The following is a 16,807-nucleotide window of genomic DNA, read 5'->3' on the forward strand; positions in this document are numbered from 1 at the left end:
TGGGTTCGATAAAGTAGCCAGCAACAGTAGATCAGAAGACAAGCCTGCAGCTCCATACCACTACGACAACAAAATCCTCTCAATCTCTTTAAAAGCCAACACCGTCATCTTGATCTTCCCAAAATCAATCGCATCCGGCTGCGACCCCGTCTTCGCCACCACAATCCCATTCTTGCGATCCGCAAACAACATCTGTCCGTGGATCCCCAACGCCATCGTGACATCAGTCGGCGCATCAGAAAGCCAGTGAGATCTATACGCGAGCCCTGAGAAATCCTCGGCGAAGCCTGCTGCCCAGGCGCCTTGCGCGAAGGCTTCTTTGCTGCCGCCGTTGACGATGTCGTCTAGCCAGGCTGAGGGGATGATGCCCTTGCCGCCTTCGACGATGAGCTGGCCGATGCGGGCGATGTCCCGGAGTGTGGCGCACATCCCTCCTGCGGCACGAGCGCTGCCTTCTTTGTCGACTGTGATTAATGCATCGCTTTCCGCTCCCAGAGGCTGCCAAAGCAGTTCTGAGATGACCTCTGCGAACGTCTTCCCCGTCGCTCGTTCAATGACCCAGCCCATCAAGTCTGTGTTCACGCTAACGTACTCGAAGCGATCGTCTTTAGCTAACTCTGGCTCAAAGTGAGTGATGAGGCCGTGGAGAGTTGTATACTTTTCACTTCCATTCTCAGGGTTCCATCCAGCAGCGCATCGATATTCATGTTGTCCATCGGGGTAAACAGCACCAGAGCGCATGTCGATACACTGTCGGATAGTGACGTCCTTGTAAAAGGAGCCCGAAACTTCCGGCACATACTTCGCGACCAAATCGGTCTCCTTGAGCTTGCCTTGGCTCTGGAGAATGCCCACAAGCAGACCAGTGACCGACTTGGTCATGGACATCATGATATGTTTGGACTTCTGGTCATTCTCTCGTACGTATTGTTCGTGCACGATCTTGCCATGTTGCAGGACGATGAGGCCGTCCGTGTCGGACGCGGAGATGAACTTCGGGAGATCCAGGGCTTTGTCCTTCAATTGGATGCTGAACTCGTCGAGTTGCCGCTCACTAGTCTCCAGCTGGTGGACTGATGGTCCTCTCTTGATCTCGTGGGTGCCGACGACTTGATCAACATTAACGAATGCCCATTGATTGTACGGGGCTTCCCGCCAGTTTGAGAGATCTGCCTTAGTCTGTGTCGACGCCATCGTGCCCTCTTGCTCTGCTTCTGATGTTTTCAAGCGTACACGGGTGAGAGGGGTATTTATTACAATGTACCAGTGAGAATCGTATCCGCGCAAGTCCTTCAAAATGCGCTTCAGCTCTCGCAGGCGGGTCCGAGGCACTTACGGCCGGATAGTTGGAGCTGATATACAACCCCTGTCCAATGTCGGAGTCCAAGTCAAGAATGTATTGCGAGGTGCTCGCTTGAGTCGTCGGCGGGTACAAGCTGAAGTTGTGTTAGGACGAGCGAAGGATCAGCATCACCGATTCCCGCTCTAAGAGCTTATTGCCGGAACTGGCCATGTGTATAAGTCTCGGTTGATTTCGTCCCGGATAGAATAGGCCACCCAGGACCACTTTCGTACGAAGTTGTTAGTAAGATCTAGACTCTGCTCGGAGATCATTAGCCACCAGAACATGGTTCTGGTTCATAGCATCTGGCAGACAAGAAAGAAGGATGAGTTAACCATGACATGGTGTTTTGGGTACGTTGTAGGGGTATGGACATATTCCAGGCCACTCAGCTGAAAACTTGCGCGGCGAAGAATTGGACCGCAGTTGAAATTGGCCTCTGCAAAGACAAATGAATGAATGACATCGTCCGTCCAGAACTCGTTGCATTCATCGCTGACGTATCGCTTTTGGTGTATCTATACTACATGCTTAACCTGTTGTTTCACTCAGGTTAGCCTAGTGCACCCCTGTTGAATGTAGGTCTACCGGGCGACTTGACCTCAAAGAATCTCCTCAACCACCACACTTGGAAGACACCCTCGCCGATAAGAACGCCGAGTTGGAAGATGCTCCACCACTTGACTCGAGAGTTGGTGCTCTCGGCGGTGTTGCGGTGCGTACGTTCTCGGACGACAATGTATCCTTGCTCGTCCTTGACCTGTGCCAGGAGTTCCGACATTGAACGCACTGTCACATGTCAGCCATCCACGCTCTCATACCTTGCGTAACTTGTGCTATTACGAACCTTCCTTCTCGAGTGGGTCTGACGGAGCCTCGCTCTCGGGAACATACACTATGCCGTGCACATTGAAGCTGACCTCCTTTGTATTTGCTGACCAGTGCTCGTTGCTGAAGCAGTATGTATATTTGCCGTCCTCTTTCGCCTCGAAGGAGTGATCGCCTGAGCTCACGGTTCGTTGGTCAATAAGGTTGTTGCCAGCGGGCGCTTGAATCTGCATTGAGCCTGTAAGCCAAGTCCAAATGCTCCTGACAGCCCATGATCCCTTCTCTTCGCAAGTCTCCTTTAAAGATGCTCACGTGCGCAAGGCTACGATTGATTGGGGGGTGCATACCCAGAAGTCGATGTCCAGATTCCCACTCCCGCCAAATTCCCTATCGCCAACTTGAAATGTGACAGTCATTCGGTCGTCCTTGTGCAGGGCTTCGTGGAAGCACTCGCGGGAGTGAGCACGGAGGAGGATGTTGTGTGCATCGCCGAGGGTGAACAGGGAGAGGAAAGACAGCAGCAGGCCGAACAGGAGCGCCATGTTGGGCTCAATGCTGGTAGAATCGAATTTGGTGGTCAATGGGAGCAGGTGTCGTCGCCGCCGATGGAGAAGTCAAGAAACGCTTTCGTGGCCGCAACGCGACTTCACGACCCTGAAGCTTCACGGGCAGGGGTGATGCGCTAGCGCCTTGGCACTGGGACGCCAGCCGACTTCACCTCTGCTTGCTTCGTCTTCGTCTTTCACATGCTCGACTTGAACATCGTGTTTCCTGAAAATGCATTTGAAGACATTTTACTGATTCAGACTGGTGGCTGAAGTACCTGCGATATCGTTGCTAGGCAAGGTAGCTCCTCGAACATGGCATATTAGCAAGCAAGAATTCATGTAGGCCTTTATCGCAATGAGATCTTACTATGATTCACATCAAGTAACCCAGTTAGATGCGGGATATCATTAAAGGTAGCATGGGACTAACTTTCAGTGTAGAGCAAGCCGAATGGGGGCTTCAATCGTCCATACACGAGGAATCTCGAACGTCAAATTGCCCGCCGCCATTCCGATGACACAAGAATGCGCGCAAGCCGAATGCGCCCTTACAACTCGCTATAAACCTTGCACCTCCGCCAAATGAATTAGGTTGTTCCCTGAGATCCTCGCTATTAATCAAGTCCCAGTCAGAAACTTAAAAGCTTCAACTTCGGCAAGTCGGCATTAAACTACATGTTAATTTTTGAATTAGCTACCTCGTCCAATCACTCAAAGCAGGCAAAGCTGGTGAGGTCGTACTCCCTAACGGGCCAGACCGGTCAGTGGCGTAGCGCGGCGAGGGGTTGGACTTTTGCTTTTTGGGGATTCAATCGCTTGGGCCCGCGTTCGAACCCCCTTCACAGTTGAGTCTTTTTCAATTTTATCAGTTAGGTCGCATGTTTAGAAGACGAGGTGAGCAGGTCGCATTATCGTCAAGGCTTTTGATCATAATTTAACCTGCATTTCTTTTGGACATGACTTTCACTTCACGCGCAAGACGCTGCTTTTGTTTGCGAGTTTCCGACAATGCTTTTAGCTTTTTGGCAACAACACGACGATGTTTATGCTGCGCTCGCGACAGCTTACGAATTGCACTCGACTCAATCACCCAGTGCACTTCCTTCGACCAACTTCGATTTTTACATTTCGACACTTCGCAAGAACTTTCACTCACTATCGGATGAATCACATATTCCCGAAGCTCAACCATCGCCAACCTCGTCGCAACACCGCCTCTGTTCACTCCCATCGCCAACAATGGGTCGGCTGGCCAAACACATCGCCGCGACGGCTGCTTTCGCAGACAACATGCCTCCAGCAGATAAGTTGCCATCTGTGTCCCTTATTGATGCATTGCTTCCTCGAATCTGGAGCATGTCAAGCGCGAGTAAGAAAAATGTGAGTGTGTCACTTCACTTCAATATTACTCGAAACACGTCACATCGCGCACTTCACTTGCTTCACCTGCTTCACTTTCCCCACGATGGCTTTCACCTTCATGCCATCGACCAGCACCATCTACCACCCACCACCCACCACCCACCACTCATCAACACCCGCAACAGCCAGCCATCTGCCGTACTAACAAGCCGCTGCCCGCACCACGCCCAAGCCATGTGGTGGCACCCATTCATCGGCCTCTTCGTGCCGAAGATCAAAGTCTCCCTACTCGATTCTAACACTCAACAGCCTTTAGATCCGTACGTACAGATGCCACCTGGCAGCATCCACACCGACATCAAGAAAGACAAGGATGGCAAGATGGTAATGGTCCGTCATCGCTCCAAGAACGACAGCGTAGTCAATGGCAACAACAACGTCGCGGTCAAGAACGCCAAGAAGAACAAGAACGACAACGATGGAGGCAAGGATACGGGTGGCGATGGCGCTGCCTTTACCGCAGAGGAGGATGCGAAGCTCAAGGAGTTCAAGGAGAGCAACACCACCTGGAAGAACATCGCTGCGGAGATGAGTCGTGCACAGCACGAGCTCAAAGCGCGCTGGAAGGAGATCGAAGGCAAGCCCGACACTGGTGGCGACCAGAAGAAGAACGACGGTGGTGGAAAGGACAACAAAGCGGACGGCAACGACCAGAAAGACGGCGGAGGTGACTTTTCCAAGGAAGATGATGACAAGATCAAGGAGATGTTGGCCTCCAACACTGGCTTCAAGAAGATCGCTCAGGCTCTCGGTCGGAACCTGGACGGTCTCCTCAAGGATCATATCAACAAGCTCAAAGCCGAGACCGGTGGCGACAATGCCAAGAACGACAAGGGTGACAAGGGCGACAAGAAGAACGACGACGACTTCTCCAAGAAAGACAAGCAGAAGATCAAAGAGCTGCTTGAGTCGGGCACCGGCTACAAGCAAATCGCAGAAGCTCTGGGCCGGGCCAGAGTCGATCAGCCTCTCAAGGACGAGATCGCCAAGATCAAAGCCGAAGGCGGCGGCGACAAGAAGAAGGACGAGGGTGGCAGCAAGGACAAGGAGAAGAAGAAAGACGGAGACGGCGGTGGGAAGAACGAGAATAAGAAAGACAAGGAGAAATCCAAGAAGGACGAGCCCAAGAAAGCCGCGAGCAACGCACCATCCCACCGCAGCCACCGCAGTGAGGCGCGGTTCACCATCGAGGAGTGGAAAGCCTTGCAGGGGGATGAGTTGTTCACCTTTGATGAGCTTCAGCTGCTCTCGGAGATCATCATGAGGGATCCTGGCCAGTCCTGGCTGGCGGTTGCAAGTCGTTTCCTCGATAAGACTGGTCGTCGTGTGCATCCGGATGATGTTCGCGATAAGTTCGATCAGATGGCGAAGATTCGTCGTTGAGGAGAAGCGGCCAGAGTATCACTGCTGTCGTTGGCGCAAGGATTGCTCTTGCTGTAGCTGAGTGAGACAAGGAAGGAGAAGATAGCGCTGGGTCGCTGCCATGGTGACATTGGATCGCAGTTACTGCAGCAGTAAGGGCAAGCTCAACTCACGAAGAGATGAAGTAGCTAGCATGCACAAGTTGCTCCCAATCAAAGCCATATCAAACACGACCACATCGCAGCATTGTCGTCGTACTCAGTCGCAGACTAACTTTATTCTTTCGTGCGAGTACAACTTTCCGGGCACAATTTCCAAACACGTCAGAGAGATTAGGTGATCACGATGGACCACCGTTAGTTTCTCCGCACATCCTCTTGCAAGCCCATGTCACTGACAGACTATAGCTGCAGAGTACGTCGCCGCAGAGCTTGCCGCAAACGAGGCGAACGAGAACGTAGCTCCAAAGGCCGCATCGACCAGCACCGAAGCATCATATACGACCGCTACCAGCACCGAAGCATCGTATGCGACCGCACAAGAGGAGCAGCCAGAAGAGCGCGACGCATTTGGTATCGACTCACATCTCAGGCACATGGAGGTCAGCGTGGCGCCGGAGGAACGAGCCCCTGAGGGGAGACCATCAGAAGCCGGGAGCAGCGTTCCACGCGAGACACAGATGCTGCCGATCACCAGAAGACAGCGCCTCGTCCAGTCCGACTATAAGGTCTTCCGTGCGCTGGACGTCAGAGGCTCCAAGAACTGCTCGGAACATTGCCCACTCCGTGGCACGTTGAACTTCTGCAGATGCCCCGGTGCGTGTGACAGCACTCTACTCGACCAAATGTCGCTGAAGGCAGACCTCGTTCGGGAATAGGAGGCCGAGCTGGGTCGGCACAGGGCATACGACGACATTTTCCGCTACTTCCCCTGTCGGCCAAGAACCTAACAAAGCCAACATTTCCTACAACGATGGACTTGCCAAAAAGTTTGCGAGAGAATTCATTGAGACGAGCAAGGCGATGATGTGCTTGAAGCCTGTGAAGTCGAAGACTGGCCTGGCCCTCAAACTAGTTGATTTCGCGATGGACCGTTTCAAGGAGGGTATTTTGGGCCCTCACCCTCTTCACCAAGCGGGGAGTCAGTCGCCGGACGAAGAGCTGGTGTGTCACATGGTGGTAGGCCCGCCAGAGAATCTCAAAGAGGTGTTGGTGATGCCACATTGGGTGGTGAAGAAGGACCAAAGCATTCACTACACCGTCTTGGCCTCGAAACCTGATGCCATCGGCCTGGATAGGATCGCGGAACTTCGAAGGACGACGGGGGATGCCGACAAGGACTTTCGACTGTTGACAGGCCGTGAAAGGAATGATTCCAAGGTTCAAGATTCGGAGGCGAGTGTGTCCAGCGAGGCAACTTGAGGAATTATGGATAGAGGGTTCATTCGCAACGCAGTTCAGTCTTCGTTCTTCATTGGGTATCGTTATGCTTTTGCTCGACCTTGAGCTCCTCACTACACCATGCAATGCAAAAGTCCTCATGTAATGCATTCCGTCGTCCTTCATCTCTTCGTCTACTGTTGCTTCAGACTAGCGAGAATTGCCTGTTCGCGCTCGACAGCCTCGAAAGGGTCGCCGTACCGGTCTATTCACGTCAGTAGCCCTTCCAAGACATCAACGCATCGTCCTCGTTGTACTCACTCTTAACCATAGCGTCCTTGTGCTGAAGACCCTCCCAAGCCCTCGCGTACTCATCCTGCGCCTTCTTGTTCGACCACGAATAGCCCGGCTCGTCCTCCGCACGCGTCCAGCTATACCCACTAGCCTGGTGCGTCTTCGCCGGAATGTCCTGTCTTGCCTTGCCGTTCGCCATGGCCGCGAGCTCTACTCCATCATCAATCAACATATCATTCTACCCAACCCAATCAAGTGCTGTTATTATAAACCCACCTTCAACGTCGTCGTTCCCGTTACTAATCGTTTGGATGGGACGCTTTCCGTTCGAATTCGCGATGGAGGAGCCGGATGCGGATGTCGGCATGCCTCGTGCTTCTGATGAGCGGTGTTGTGAATCTGGTGGGGAGTGGATGTTGCCGGCGATGGTTTGGTCTCGCGGGGTGGTGATGTCGTTGTCGGAGGCTTCTGGTGAAGACACCATTTGGCTGTCGCCTTCGGCGTCGGCGGGCATGGTTGCTGGCTGGCTGGCTGGCTTGTGACGAGACGAGACGAGCGTCGTGCAATCACATGAAAGTGTGGCCTTACAGTACACCCTCCGTCACTGCCAGACTGCCTTGTGAATGTCGGGTTGAAGGCCGATAAGATAGGGAGCTCCCGTCTCTCTCGCTTGCAAAAGTCGTGTTTTTGATAGCGACTTCTGGCCGTCTCCTTCCCTCCATTCCAGACCCATTCACTTCACTTCACTTCACCTGGTTTCCACACATCAATCGTACCGTTGACAAGGCTTTGTATGGCATCATACTATCTATCTGATCAACGTCACAGCCGAGAGAGGCGTACTCAACCCTCCATCAACTCCCGAGACAAACTCACAACGAAGAGACAGCTGCTCCGCCACATCACAATGCCTAAGGCACACTATCCTAGATTGCCAATTGAGGGACACCGCACACACGAAGTGCAGGTCAAGGTCCTTATAGGATCAATCGGGTCTCAAGTCTCTCATCTCGCATAGGCTCGAAACTCTACCTCCATCCCAATCCTTTGCCAATACGAAGTTGAGCGGGGTGAGTAGGCAACTACAATGCTGGCCTGCGGCACATTGTGCATGAATGTCCTGCTTTCAATTAGAAAGACCCAACGCGTAGCTGTTGTTCAATCTTTCTGTCGCTGCTTCTTCTGGCTAACGTCGTAATCTCCGAATATGCGTCTCAATCTCTGGCAACTGTCCGCCGTTCTCTGCGCCGTGGGCACAACCACAGCATCGCCTTTGAGATATTTCGACCAGACCATCCTCAGCCTCGGTGAGGAAACGTTCGTCGATGGCGTTGCACAACTTTCGAAACCTCGCTTGCATTATAACCTGACGGCAAGTACTCCAGCCTGACTCGCTTGTCGCCTGCTAAGACCAGCATACAGTTTGGCGACATCGACCTAACAGAGAAGCCGGTCAAACCTCTTGACCACCACTTCCCGCTCGACTTTCTCCGGATGAACGTCATGAACACCTCTCTAGCGGTTGAGCAGGGTGTGATCTCCGAGAACGACACAGACTGCGCAGTAAGGGGCACGAACACGATCGTGACAGTCCCCAACAAGTATAATTCTCCATCGCGCATGACGTTCGACTCCGAGGTACCCGTTGACTACAACGTCTCCCAATTCTTCAACTTCAAGGGCCTCACAATGAAACCTGTGGGCCCGCTCCAGCCTTTCACCGTCGCAGAGGTCCATGCGTGGAGGATTGCGAATGGGACCGCTCTGAAAGTGTACAATGTCTTTGCAGTTTGGGGAGGCAAAGGTCACGCTAATCCCATCGTGGGAGACTTCCCCAAATTTTTCCCGGGCTGGGGAGAGGATGTGAATGTGGTGGAAATCTCGGCGTATACGCAGGAGAGGAAGCCGTGGGAGCTGTGCATTGGGCGCATCGAGTTCGAACTCCACGAGAACGCGGACGACGAGACTCTCACATTGAACTAGACTCCAGAGTCGTGTATTTCGACATCGATGAATAGCCTCAGTGGAAATAATGCTCGTGTGGCCAATCAGTCTGTCAGGATGAAGGCAATTTTGTTGTCGTCCTCCATCGAATCCAGTTTGACCCCGTTCAATGCAGTTTGAAAGTCACATCCAGACCCGGCAGGTCGATGCCATCAATCTTTGTAGACCAGTGATCATTGTTGTTGATCGTCAGGGCCCTCGTCAGCGTTCCAGTCGTCACAACCTCGCCAGCCTCCAGAGGTTTGTTGACTTCGTCTTTGGCTAACATCTCAGCCAGATGCCGAAGTGCGTTGATGGGACTGCCTAGCACATTCGTTCCGCTCCCAGTGTCAACCTTCTCGCCATTCTGATGTAGCTCTACAGTGAATTTCTTGAGACTTTCAACAAGTTGCTCGTTCGGCGGCCCCTCTTTCTGAAGCCATTTCCTGGGCCCTACGAGCAATAGGCCATGAAGAGCGAACGCAGCAGTCGCATCAGCAGCCGTGAACCTCCAATGCGGATAGATTGATATAACGATCTCAAAACCGTGGGCGAGCCAATCGATACATTCCAAAAGCTGCAGGTCGCTCATAGAAGGGTCAATCGTTTCTTTCAGACCGAAGACAATCTCCGGCTCGATTTTGGGTTCGACTGCGGATAAGTGGCTGATATCGGCAAGCACCACCTTGCCCTCGCTGAGTTCGCCTTTCTCTGGAAGATCAAGCACCGTGTTCTCATAGACATAGGACCAATTGCTCTCGTCCACGCCGTATTCGGGCCACAACTGCTTGTTAGTAAAGCCCAACTTCCTCCCCGCAACCACATCGCCGTTCATCTCTCGTAGCTGTCGAATGGCGGCCGCAACTTGGTAAGCTCTGGCTTGGTCGAAGGTTCCATGCTGCGACTTGGAAAGCATTGGGATTTGGTAGTTGTGGGCCCTCGCGTGCTCACTGAACACGGCGAGCTTTCGAATGGATGGATCGATCGTTTCCCAGAGTGACTTCTCATTCAGCATGCCCTCGATGTCGTTCGTGTTCGCATACCATCGTCGCTGGGCGATATTTGGTACGAGTTTCGGACTCGGTGATGGCCATGTCATGCGAGGTACTCTCGGTCGTAGGGAAGCCATTCTGTGCTTGCTTTTCTGTGTTGATGCTCGATTCACGAAAAGGTCCAATTGCAATATGTTGATTCAACTCGACACCAAACGCCTTGTAAATGCAAGATTGTGATAGGTGCAGCTACTGTCACACACTGCCAAACAAAAACAATGCAGGAAGCAGGTTCGATTGAGAAAGTCGATGGAGTTGTAGAGGGCAAAGCCGAGGTGGTGATGAATGGAGCAAAAAGTTTAGAGGTGGATTTGAGGCACGTGACCAGTGAATAAATCTTTCGTTCGAAGGTTGGCATGTTACTTGATACTCATTCGTTTAAAAAAACAAGGCGGAAGCCAGACGCCACGTCAATGATGCCTCGATCATGGCCAAAGGCTTTTGAAACTGTCGTGGGTTGATAGTCTCGTGACGGCTTAGAGCTCGATCATAAATCTAAGGACCGCTCTTGCGGCAATTCTCAATGCCTACTAGCATTCGATATGGAGTTCGTACGTCCATAGACCAGCCACGAGCTCGAGTTACGATTTTCGAGTCCAGAATCTGTTCTGCCAAAGATCTCATCTACTCCGCACCTGACATGAAGACGACTTCGAAAAGGCGGATAGGAACGTGGTCCAGGAGTTCCTCTTGTTCATGTGCGGCAGGAGCTATTCTCGTAGTAATGATTGCCGGGGCGGTTCATGATGTGGCCACCTCATCAGACTGGCATCCTCGGATTTACTATGCATAGTGAGCCCAGCACATCATTCGACGCAAGCTCATGGGTGATATGCATGTTTGTTATCATGACCGGGCTTTTGAGATTGACATGTTCAAGGCTCCTTTACTCCTAACAGATGCGGGCTACTATCCCTTTCTCTTCGTTCTCTTGCTCCCCTTGCCCTTGTCAGCTCCCGTCGAGTCCACGTGCCCGTCGTTCTGCTGCTGCACCTGTACTTTCGCTGTCGGAGAAGCCAGCTCGTCCCTCTCATCCCTGCTCGCGTTCTTTGCGTCGGCGTCGCCTACCGCTTCAATACTGGTAGCCAACCACTGTTGAAATGGTTTTGCAACGAAGAAGCCATCTGCCGTGAACCAGGTCGTAAAGGGGGCTTTGATCTGCCATGTGCTCGGTGTCTCGTTTTGCTTGGTGACTGTCACGGTGAGGTAGTAGGTTGGATCGTGTTTCTTGGTCTTGGAAGCGATCGAGACCTGTCATCACGGTCAGCACACAACACCTTTCCAACTTCTACGTGCACCGCTCACCTTGCTGCCGCTTCGATCACCCTCGAATACGAGTCCCTTCTCAACCATGTACATCCAGTATGTGAGGCCGGTGTTGAGCACTGCATAAGCCGCAACTGCAACAGCCGTCCAGTACTTCGTGGCCTCCCATCCTAACTTGTAATCGGCAGCGAATGTTGCCCCTGCAATGATCACCGCCACATATCCCAGAGCCAGTCGCACATCGAGTTTCGAGTTGTCTTGCTTAAAGGAGAGTCCTCGAAGGTAGTTCCCAAGCGCGTCGTCGGTGGTGTTTTTGAGGTCGTTCAGGGAGTAAGGGGAGACGCGGCTATCCGCCATTCTGAAGCACTTTCACTTGGCGTTTGGGTCGAGGATGTGTTTCTAGTCGTTCTTATAGCATTCTGTTCAGTGCAGAACAAGAAAGTTGACGGTTCAATTAAAGTGAAGCTACTTCCAGCTGTCCTCACTCTGAGCCGCATCGGCCTTGGCGTTCCAAGCTCCGCGACATGTGAAGGTCAGGTTGACGTCGACCTTCTCGTCCTCTTCCCACCGCGACCAGCTCGATACAGATACTGGACTACCACCATGGCAGGCCCAGAGGAACAGCAGATCCACAGGGATCCTGCTCTCTTGTACGCGACGCGATCGCTCCAAACACCATTCAGAAGTCGCTAACATTTCCCAGCTACTGGATTCTCCTTCCCATCACCGTAGTCATGATCCTCACCGGTGTATTGCGGCACTACCTCAGCACTCTGCTCCAGACGACTCCGAAGAAGCAGGCTCTCGCCAAGATCCGGGAGCAGCGGTCGCTGCTACGCGCACAGAACCTCCGCGGCAACCACCAGCAGATTTCCAAGGCATCTTTCGAGAGACGCAAAGAGGTGTTCATCGAAGGAGTGAAGGAGGGCAAGTTTCTCGCCGACCCAGAGAACAGGGGGAAGCCAAGAGCGAACCCGATGTCTGATCCTGCTATGATGGAGGGCATGATGGGCATGATGAAGGGAAATGTTGCCATGATGGTGCCTCAGAGCTTGATCATGGGCTGGATCAATGCCTTCTTTTCGGGATACGTGATCAGTATGTGGTGTATGAAGATCATGAAGACTGCGGCCTGCTGAAACCTCTGCAGTGAAACTTCCCTTTCCCTTGACACCGCAGTTCAAGCAGATGCTGCAAGCTGGTGTTGGAACCAGAGATCTGGACGTCAGATGGGTGTCCAGTCTGAGTTGGTACTTCCTTACTTTGTTCGGATTGCAGCCAGTATACAACTTCATCCTGGGCAACAACAATGGTGCGTTCACTTCACTGTCGAGGTACTTTCTATGAACGAAGGCGTTTACTGACAGTATCCAGCTGCCTCTATGGCGACACAGCAAATGGCCCAGGCGCAGATGGGCCAAAATCCGATGGGCGGCCAAGAAGATCCCGACAAGATCTTCAACAGCGAAATTGAGAACTTGGAAGTTATCGACCATCGCTATATTCTCGATGGTGTAGAGGATAGACTATTGGCTAAGCTTGGAGCCAGTGTATAGAGCCGAGTAAGTGAGCGTCTTGACTCCTATGAATACAGCATCGCAATCATACCGCAAGACAAATTTTACTTGAACCCCAACGGCGCACTGCTCTCGCTGGCATTGGCTCACTCGACCTGACGATTACCTGAGTGTTGACCTCTCGCCGATTCATTGCTTCGCAGGCTAGGTCAGGGTCTCCACATTTCAAAGACGGACTTCTATTCTCCCACCTACAAAACGGATCGCTGAACGGCCTTTAGAGGCACTTGACAGGTGAGTACACTAACGATTTGTTTGAGTTTGTTGCGTTATAGGTTGCTATGCATGGGTGAATGAATGGCTCTTATCCCATTGGCTGGACACAGAATACATGGCTTCAGGCTTCACGCCTCCTGACAAGGCCTATAATAGACGGCGAACATCGGCGTTCATCACCTCCTGTGCCGCCAGCACGGCCCTCACTACTGATACGGCTTGTCATAAAGACAGCACTGTCGTTTCGTTGTTTCAGATTCTTTGTTCGTTCCTTTGGAGGGGACAATGCCATTGAACATTGATTTCTGATCTATTATATAACACACGGTCGTTACCTCTCATCTATCGGTTTCTGAACATTTCGCTTCTTCGCAATTCACACTCTCGACCTCAGAAACAAGTTGAGCAGCGCTCGCTTCACCCGCTCGAGAAAGAAACAACTACCCAGCAACACTACCTGATCTAACAAGGTGCATCTCAACAACCAAAACAACCATGTCGGTAGGCTTCCGCCACCACTTCCTGACAGGCCTCGAAGACATTGCTAAACAACCACAGCCCGACAAGCGCTCCTCGTGGCTCTCCGACGGCCCCTCCACCGCCTACAACGCCGAGCTCGAGACCAAGTGCCGACAGGGTGCCCTGAGCGCCGCCGAGCGACTCAACCAAGAGATCCGTTCGAGAAAGACGCCTTCAGCGCCTAGCACACCGACTGGCAAGTCTCCATGACGTGTGACGACGATGGTCACTAATGCACGAACAGGCGATGTCGTCTGCTCACCGGCGTTCGCGGCAGCGGTCATGTCGAAGAAGTCGAGCTTCATGGATCTGAATTGCTATACTGATACTACTGGTACGAAGAAGGGTCAAGGGAGCGAGTATGCAAGTCTACGAGCGCGACTTGCTCGTCTTGAGTCCAGCGCGGTGTGACAGTTCATCTCAATGTCAGTAGTACATGTTTGATGAACGGTCTTCATATTGACGGTTGTAGTAGCGATCATAGAACCTTCACATATCACGAAATCACTGACAGAAACATTATTCCTTCATTTAGACCATTGTTACCAATTTTGCTAACGAACACCAGTGCCTTGAGATCATAGCTCACATGGACGCTAAAGGCACAATACACAAGGCCTCTGATGCCAAGCTCCGGTGATCCAGATATATGTCCAGCCTTCCAATTCTCTGGCTCCTTGTTGAATCCTCCCCTCATGCATACCAATGAGCACATCAATGATGCCGAAAAGGAATCTCCAGGCTCCCCGTCCCTCGCTGAGAGGAACACAGTCCTCACAACTTCGCCGTTCCCGCCAAGCAAACTTTCTCATGCTGGCAAGTAGCCAACACGCGACCGTCGCTTGCTCTGGTCATGACGCCTCTCACGGTCGCAAGCCGCTTCCCGACGTCGACCACCTCGCAGTCGATGTTGACCTCCTCCCCAAGGGCAATTGGTCGGTAGTAGGTCATCGACAGCGACCGAGAGACTTCACTTCCGTTCCAGGTCCCATCCTTGTCCACGGCACAAATCGCAGCGCCTGTGCCTACACGTTAGCAGCTGATTCTAGTACCACCCCTCGCGGCGGCCTTACCTGTCACACCGTCAAACAGCGTCGCCACAGCGCCTCCAGCCGCGATGCCGAAGGTATTGCCACAATTCTCAGGGATGACGACGGAGAAGTGGACGTTGGTGGTTCTGCCGGAGCTATTGGCGGACGTCGAGAGGATCCTGAGGTTCTTCCATATCTCGCGGTCGAAGTTGTTGGATGGAGTTGATTGTAGGTACTGTTGGAGTTGGTTGTCGATGATCGAGAGGGCCTTGTTGGTGAGTGGCATGTCTTTGCTGTGACTTCAGTGTATGTCTATGTTTGCAGGACTAGCTGATTTCTTGCGGTATTTGTATGATGCTTCGGCATTGCCGAGCCATTGAATGCCTCTTTGGCCCGATTCACGGTATTTCACGAGGTCGCATTGCCCATGGTAGCCTTCTCGTGCCGAACAGAGCAATCAAAGGCGCGGCTAACCTTCGAGCAGGTGATTCTCGCCATAAACCGCTTTGAAATTTGCTCCTGCTGACTTGGTAGAGCCTCCATATGACGAAGTGATGGGTCCGTCGACAGGAAGAAGCTGAGGATGGCAACATCTATACAGCAGAGAAACAATTGCATTTGCAAGTAGGTCTTCCCTTTGAGCTTCAAAGCACATGGGCAAGTCCTAACATAGCTGAAAAGCGGTAGAACGAGACTGAGTCCTACAATCTGCGATCTCGTCGTGATATCTAGACCCGAGGGCACACGGAGCACTTCCATATGGCTGAGATATACCACGAGGCAACAGGTGAAGTCGATGGAGGACCCACCAACCGTTCCGAGATAGGCAGTTACTCACTTGCCGATGGCAAGAAATAGACTGGCAATCTAGATCGGGTGGGTAAAGGCTTGCAGTAGATTGCACCGCGGACGTGTTCCGACAACGTGTTCTGGGCTCGAAGCGAGCGACATGCTGCTGTGTAACCAGGGGCATTCTTTTCTACGACTTGTCTCTCAAGCTGAGGAGCGGACAAGCCGTGGAGGTTTCTGGCCTGTGATTACAAGATCCGAACAAAGCCGAGCGTGTGTTGAGGAGAAATTGACGCCATTTGCATCGATCGAGGCGGCGTTCAGGAAATCATTGAAGGTATTGTCAAGGCATCTCCGGAGCCGTCAGTGCTGCTTCTGTAGGCGCTCTCCGACCCCAGCCTGATTGCAAGCCACACCTGCATCTCCATGGGGCCTGGGCTGCTAGAGTGAGTCAGGTTCGCCACTGCCTTCACAGGACGTGTTGGTGATGAGGTGAGAAAGAAGTCGATGGTACGTATAGCAAAAAGGGTGAAGTGGTGATAGCAAAAACAGAGTTCAACCTGCCTCGGCAGAGCGAAAAGCGAAACGACAACCGCCTCCCTAATCCGACATCGATCTACACAGCACGACACGCAATGTACGGAGGGTGGTACCAAAAGTCCTTGCCACCCCCTTGCCGGCCGCAACGGATAGACTAGCCATATCAGTAATAGACTTTGTAATCCTTTAACTTCATTCTACTGTAAAGGTGTTAATTATAGCTATTACTAAAGCTATACTATTTTTAAATAGATACCGCCGTTAACTATAAATTACTCTACTTCTATAGTAACTACTACTATACTTATAGTACGAAAGCTAGCCTTTTAGATTACTAATCGAGTGCCTTAGCGATATAGAGAGCTAGCTAATAGTAGTATCTATAAAGTAGTCTAAACGTACGCCGAGGATTTTTAGAATCGATAAAATAGCTAGACTAATATATATCTAGTTACTATAAAGGTAGCTACGGCGGCTCTTAAGACTACTAGCCTAACTAATAAAGAGGTAGCTCGCCGGACTTATATCTTAGAGAGGTAGATTTATAATATTATAAAGTTAGCTAAAAAGCGTAAGTTTAATAGTAGTTTATACTTATAATAGGGGGTTATAGTAATATATAGAACTCTAATTAACCTAGTACTAGGTTAAGCGTAGAA

General features: G+C 51.8%; 11 protein-coding genes across 11 annotated transcripts; 5 read left to right on the forward strand and 6 right to left on the reverse strand.

Annotated features, from left to right (window-relative positions):
- Positions 1 to 60: 60 nt before the first annotated feature.
- M409DRAFT_30434 (uncharacterized protein) lies at positions 61 to 1,194 on the reverse strand (the record flags this gene model as incomplete). Its single annotated transcript, XM_033809918.1, has 1 exon — positions 61 to 1,194. The coding sequence occupies one exon, from the start codon at positions 1,192 to 1,194 to the stop codon at positions 61 to 63; it is 1,134 nt and encodes a 377-aa protein (XP_033660039.1).
- Positions 1,195 to 1,895: 701 nt separating this feature from the next.
- On the reverse strand, positions 1,896 to 2,712 carry M409DRAFT_61100 (uncharacterized protein; the record flags this gene model as incomplete). Its single annotated transcript, XM_033814659.1, has 3 exons — positions 1,896 to 2,131; positions 2,190 to 2,397; positions 2,518 to 2,712. 3 exons carry the CDS (start codon positions 2,710 to 2,712, stop codon positions 1,896 to 1,898), a joined length of 639 nt encoding a protein of 212 aa, XP_033660040.1.
- Positions 2,713 to 3,726: 1,014 nt separating this feature from the next.
- Positions 3,727 to 5,523, forward strand: M409DRAFT_61101 (uncharacterized protein; the record flags this gene model as incomplete). The annotated part of the gene is made up of 2 exons (XM_033814660.1): positions 3,727 to 4,098; positions 4,213 to 5,523. 2 exons carry the CDS (start codon positions 3,727 to 3,729, stop codon positions 5,521 to 5,523), a joined length of 1,683 nt encoding a protein of 560 aa, XP_033660041.1.
- A 324-nt stretch (positions 5,524 to 5,847) lies between these two features.
- Positions 5,848 to 6,923, forward strand: M409DRAFT_30437 (uncharacterized protein; the record flags this gene model as incomplete). The annotated part of the gene is made up of 3 exons (XM_033809919.1): positions 5,848 to 5,857; positions 5,910 to 6,321; positions 6,380 to 6,923. The coding sequence occupies 3 exons, from the start codon at positions 5,848 to 5,850 to the stop codon at positions 6,921 to 6,923; spliced, it is 966 nt and encodes a 321-aa protein (XP_033660042.1).
- A 152-nt stretch (positions 6,924 to 7,075) lies between these two features.
- On the reverse strand, positions 7,076 to 7,689 carry M409DRAFT_61103 (uncharacterized protein; the record flags this gene model as incomplete). Its single annotated transcript, XM_033814661.1, has 3 exons — positions 7,076 to 7,146; positions 7,203 to 7,385; positions 7,452 to 7,689. The coding sequence occupies 3 exons, from the start codon at positions 7,687 to 7,689 to the stop codon at positions 7,076 to 7,078; spliced, it is 492 nt and encodes a 163-aa protein (XP_033660043.1).
- Positions 7,690 to 8,382: 693 nt separating this feature from the next.
- Positions 8,383 to 9,158, forward strand: M409DRAFT_30439 (uncharacterized protein; the record flags this gene model as incomplete). Its single annotated transcript, XM_033809920.1, has 2 exons — positions 8,383 to 8,492; positions 8,561 to 9,158. 2 exons carry the CDS (start codon positions 8,383 to 8,385, stop codon positions 9,156 to 9,158), a joined length of 708 nt encoding a protein of 235 aa, XP_033660044.1.
- Positions 9,159 to 9,285: 127 nt separating this feature from the next.
- Positions 9,286 to 10,287, reverse strand: M409DRAFT_71274 (uncharacterized protein; the record flags this gene model as incomplete). Its single annotated transcript, XM_033819098.1, has 2 exons — positions 9,286 to 10,209; positions 10,267 to 10,287. The coding sequence occupies 2 exons, from the start codon at positions 10,285 to 10,287 to the stop codon at positions 9,286 to 9,288; spliced, it is 945 nt and encodes a 314-aa protein (XP_033660045.1).
- An 832-nt stretch (positions 10,288 to 11,119) lies between these two features.
- M409DRAFT_30441 (uncharacterized protein) lies at positions 11,120 to 11,833 on the reverse strand (the record flags this gene model as incomplete). The annotated part of the gene is made up of 2 exons (XM_033809921.1): positions 11,120 to 11,461; positions 11,516 to 11,833. 2 exons carry the CDS (start codon positions 11,831 to 11,833, stop codon positions 11,120 to 11,122), a joined length of 660 nt encoding a protein of 219 aa, XP_033660046.1.
- Positions 11,834 to 12,079: 246 nt separating this feature from the next.
- On the forward strand, positions 12,080 to 13,032 carry M409DRAFT_30442 (uncharacterized protein; the record flags this gene model as incomplete). The annotated part of the gene is made up of 4 exons (XM_033809922.1): positions 12,080 to 12,126; positions 12,180 to 12,574; positions 12,627 to 12,788; positions 12,851 to 13,032. 4 exons carry the CDS (start codon positions 12,080 to 12,082, stop codon positions 13,030 to 13,032), a joined length of 786 nt encoding a protein of 261 aa, XP_033660047.1.
- A 732-nt stretch (positions 13,033 to 13,764) lies between these two features.
- Positions 13,765 to 14,199, forward strand: M409DRAFT_30443 (uncharacterized protein; the record flags this gene model as incomplete). Its single annotated transcript, XM_033809923.1, has 2 exons — positions 13,765 to 13,945; positions 14,033 to 14,199. 2 exons carry the CDS (start codon positions 13,765 to 13,767, stop codon positions 14,197 to 14,199), a joined length of 348 nt encoding a protein of 115 aa, XP_033660048.1.
- A 363-nt stretch (positions 14,200 to 14,562) lies between these two features.
- On the reverse strand, positions 14,563 to 15,105 carry M409DRAFT_30444 (uncharacterized protein; the record flags this gene model as incomplete). The annotated part of the gene is made up of 2 exons (XM_033809924.1): positions 14,563 to 14,807; positions 14,862 to 15,105. 2 exons carry the CDS (start codon positions 15,103 to 15,105, stop codon positions 14,563 to 14,565), a joined length of 489 nt encoding a protein of 162 aa, XP_033660049.1.
- Between the last annotated feature and the right edge of the window lie 1,702 nt (positions 15,106 to 16,807).

The sequence above is a fragment of the Zasmidium cellare genome, assembly GCF_010093935.1.
Source record: "Zasmidium cellare ATCC 36951 unplaced genomic scaffold M409scaffold_64, whole genome shotgun sequence".
Lineage (NCBI taxonomy): Eukaryota > Fungi > Ascomycota > Dothideomycetes > Mycosphaerellales > Mycosphaerellaceae > Zasmidium > Zasmidium cellare.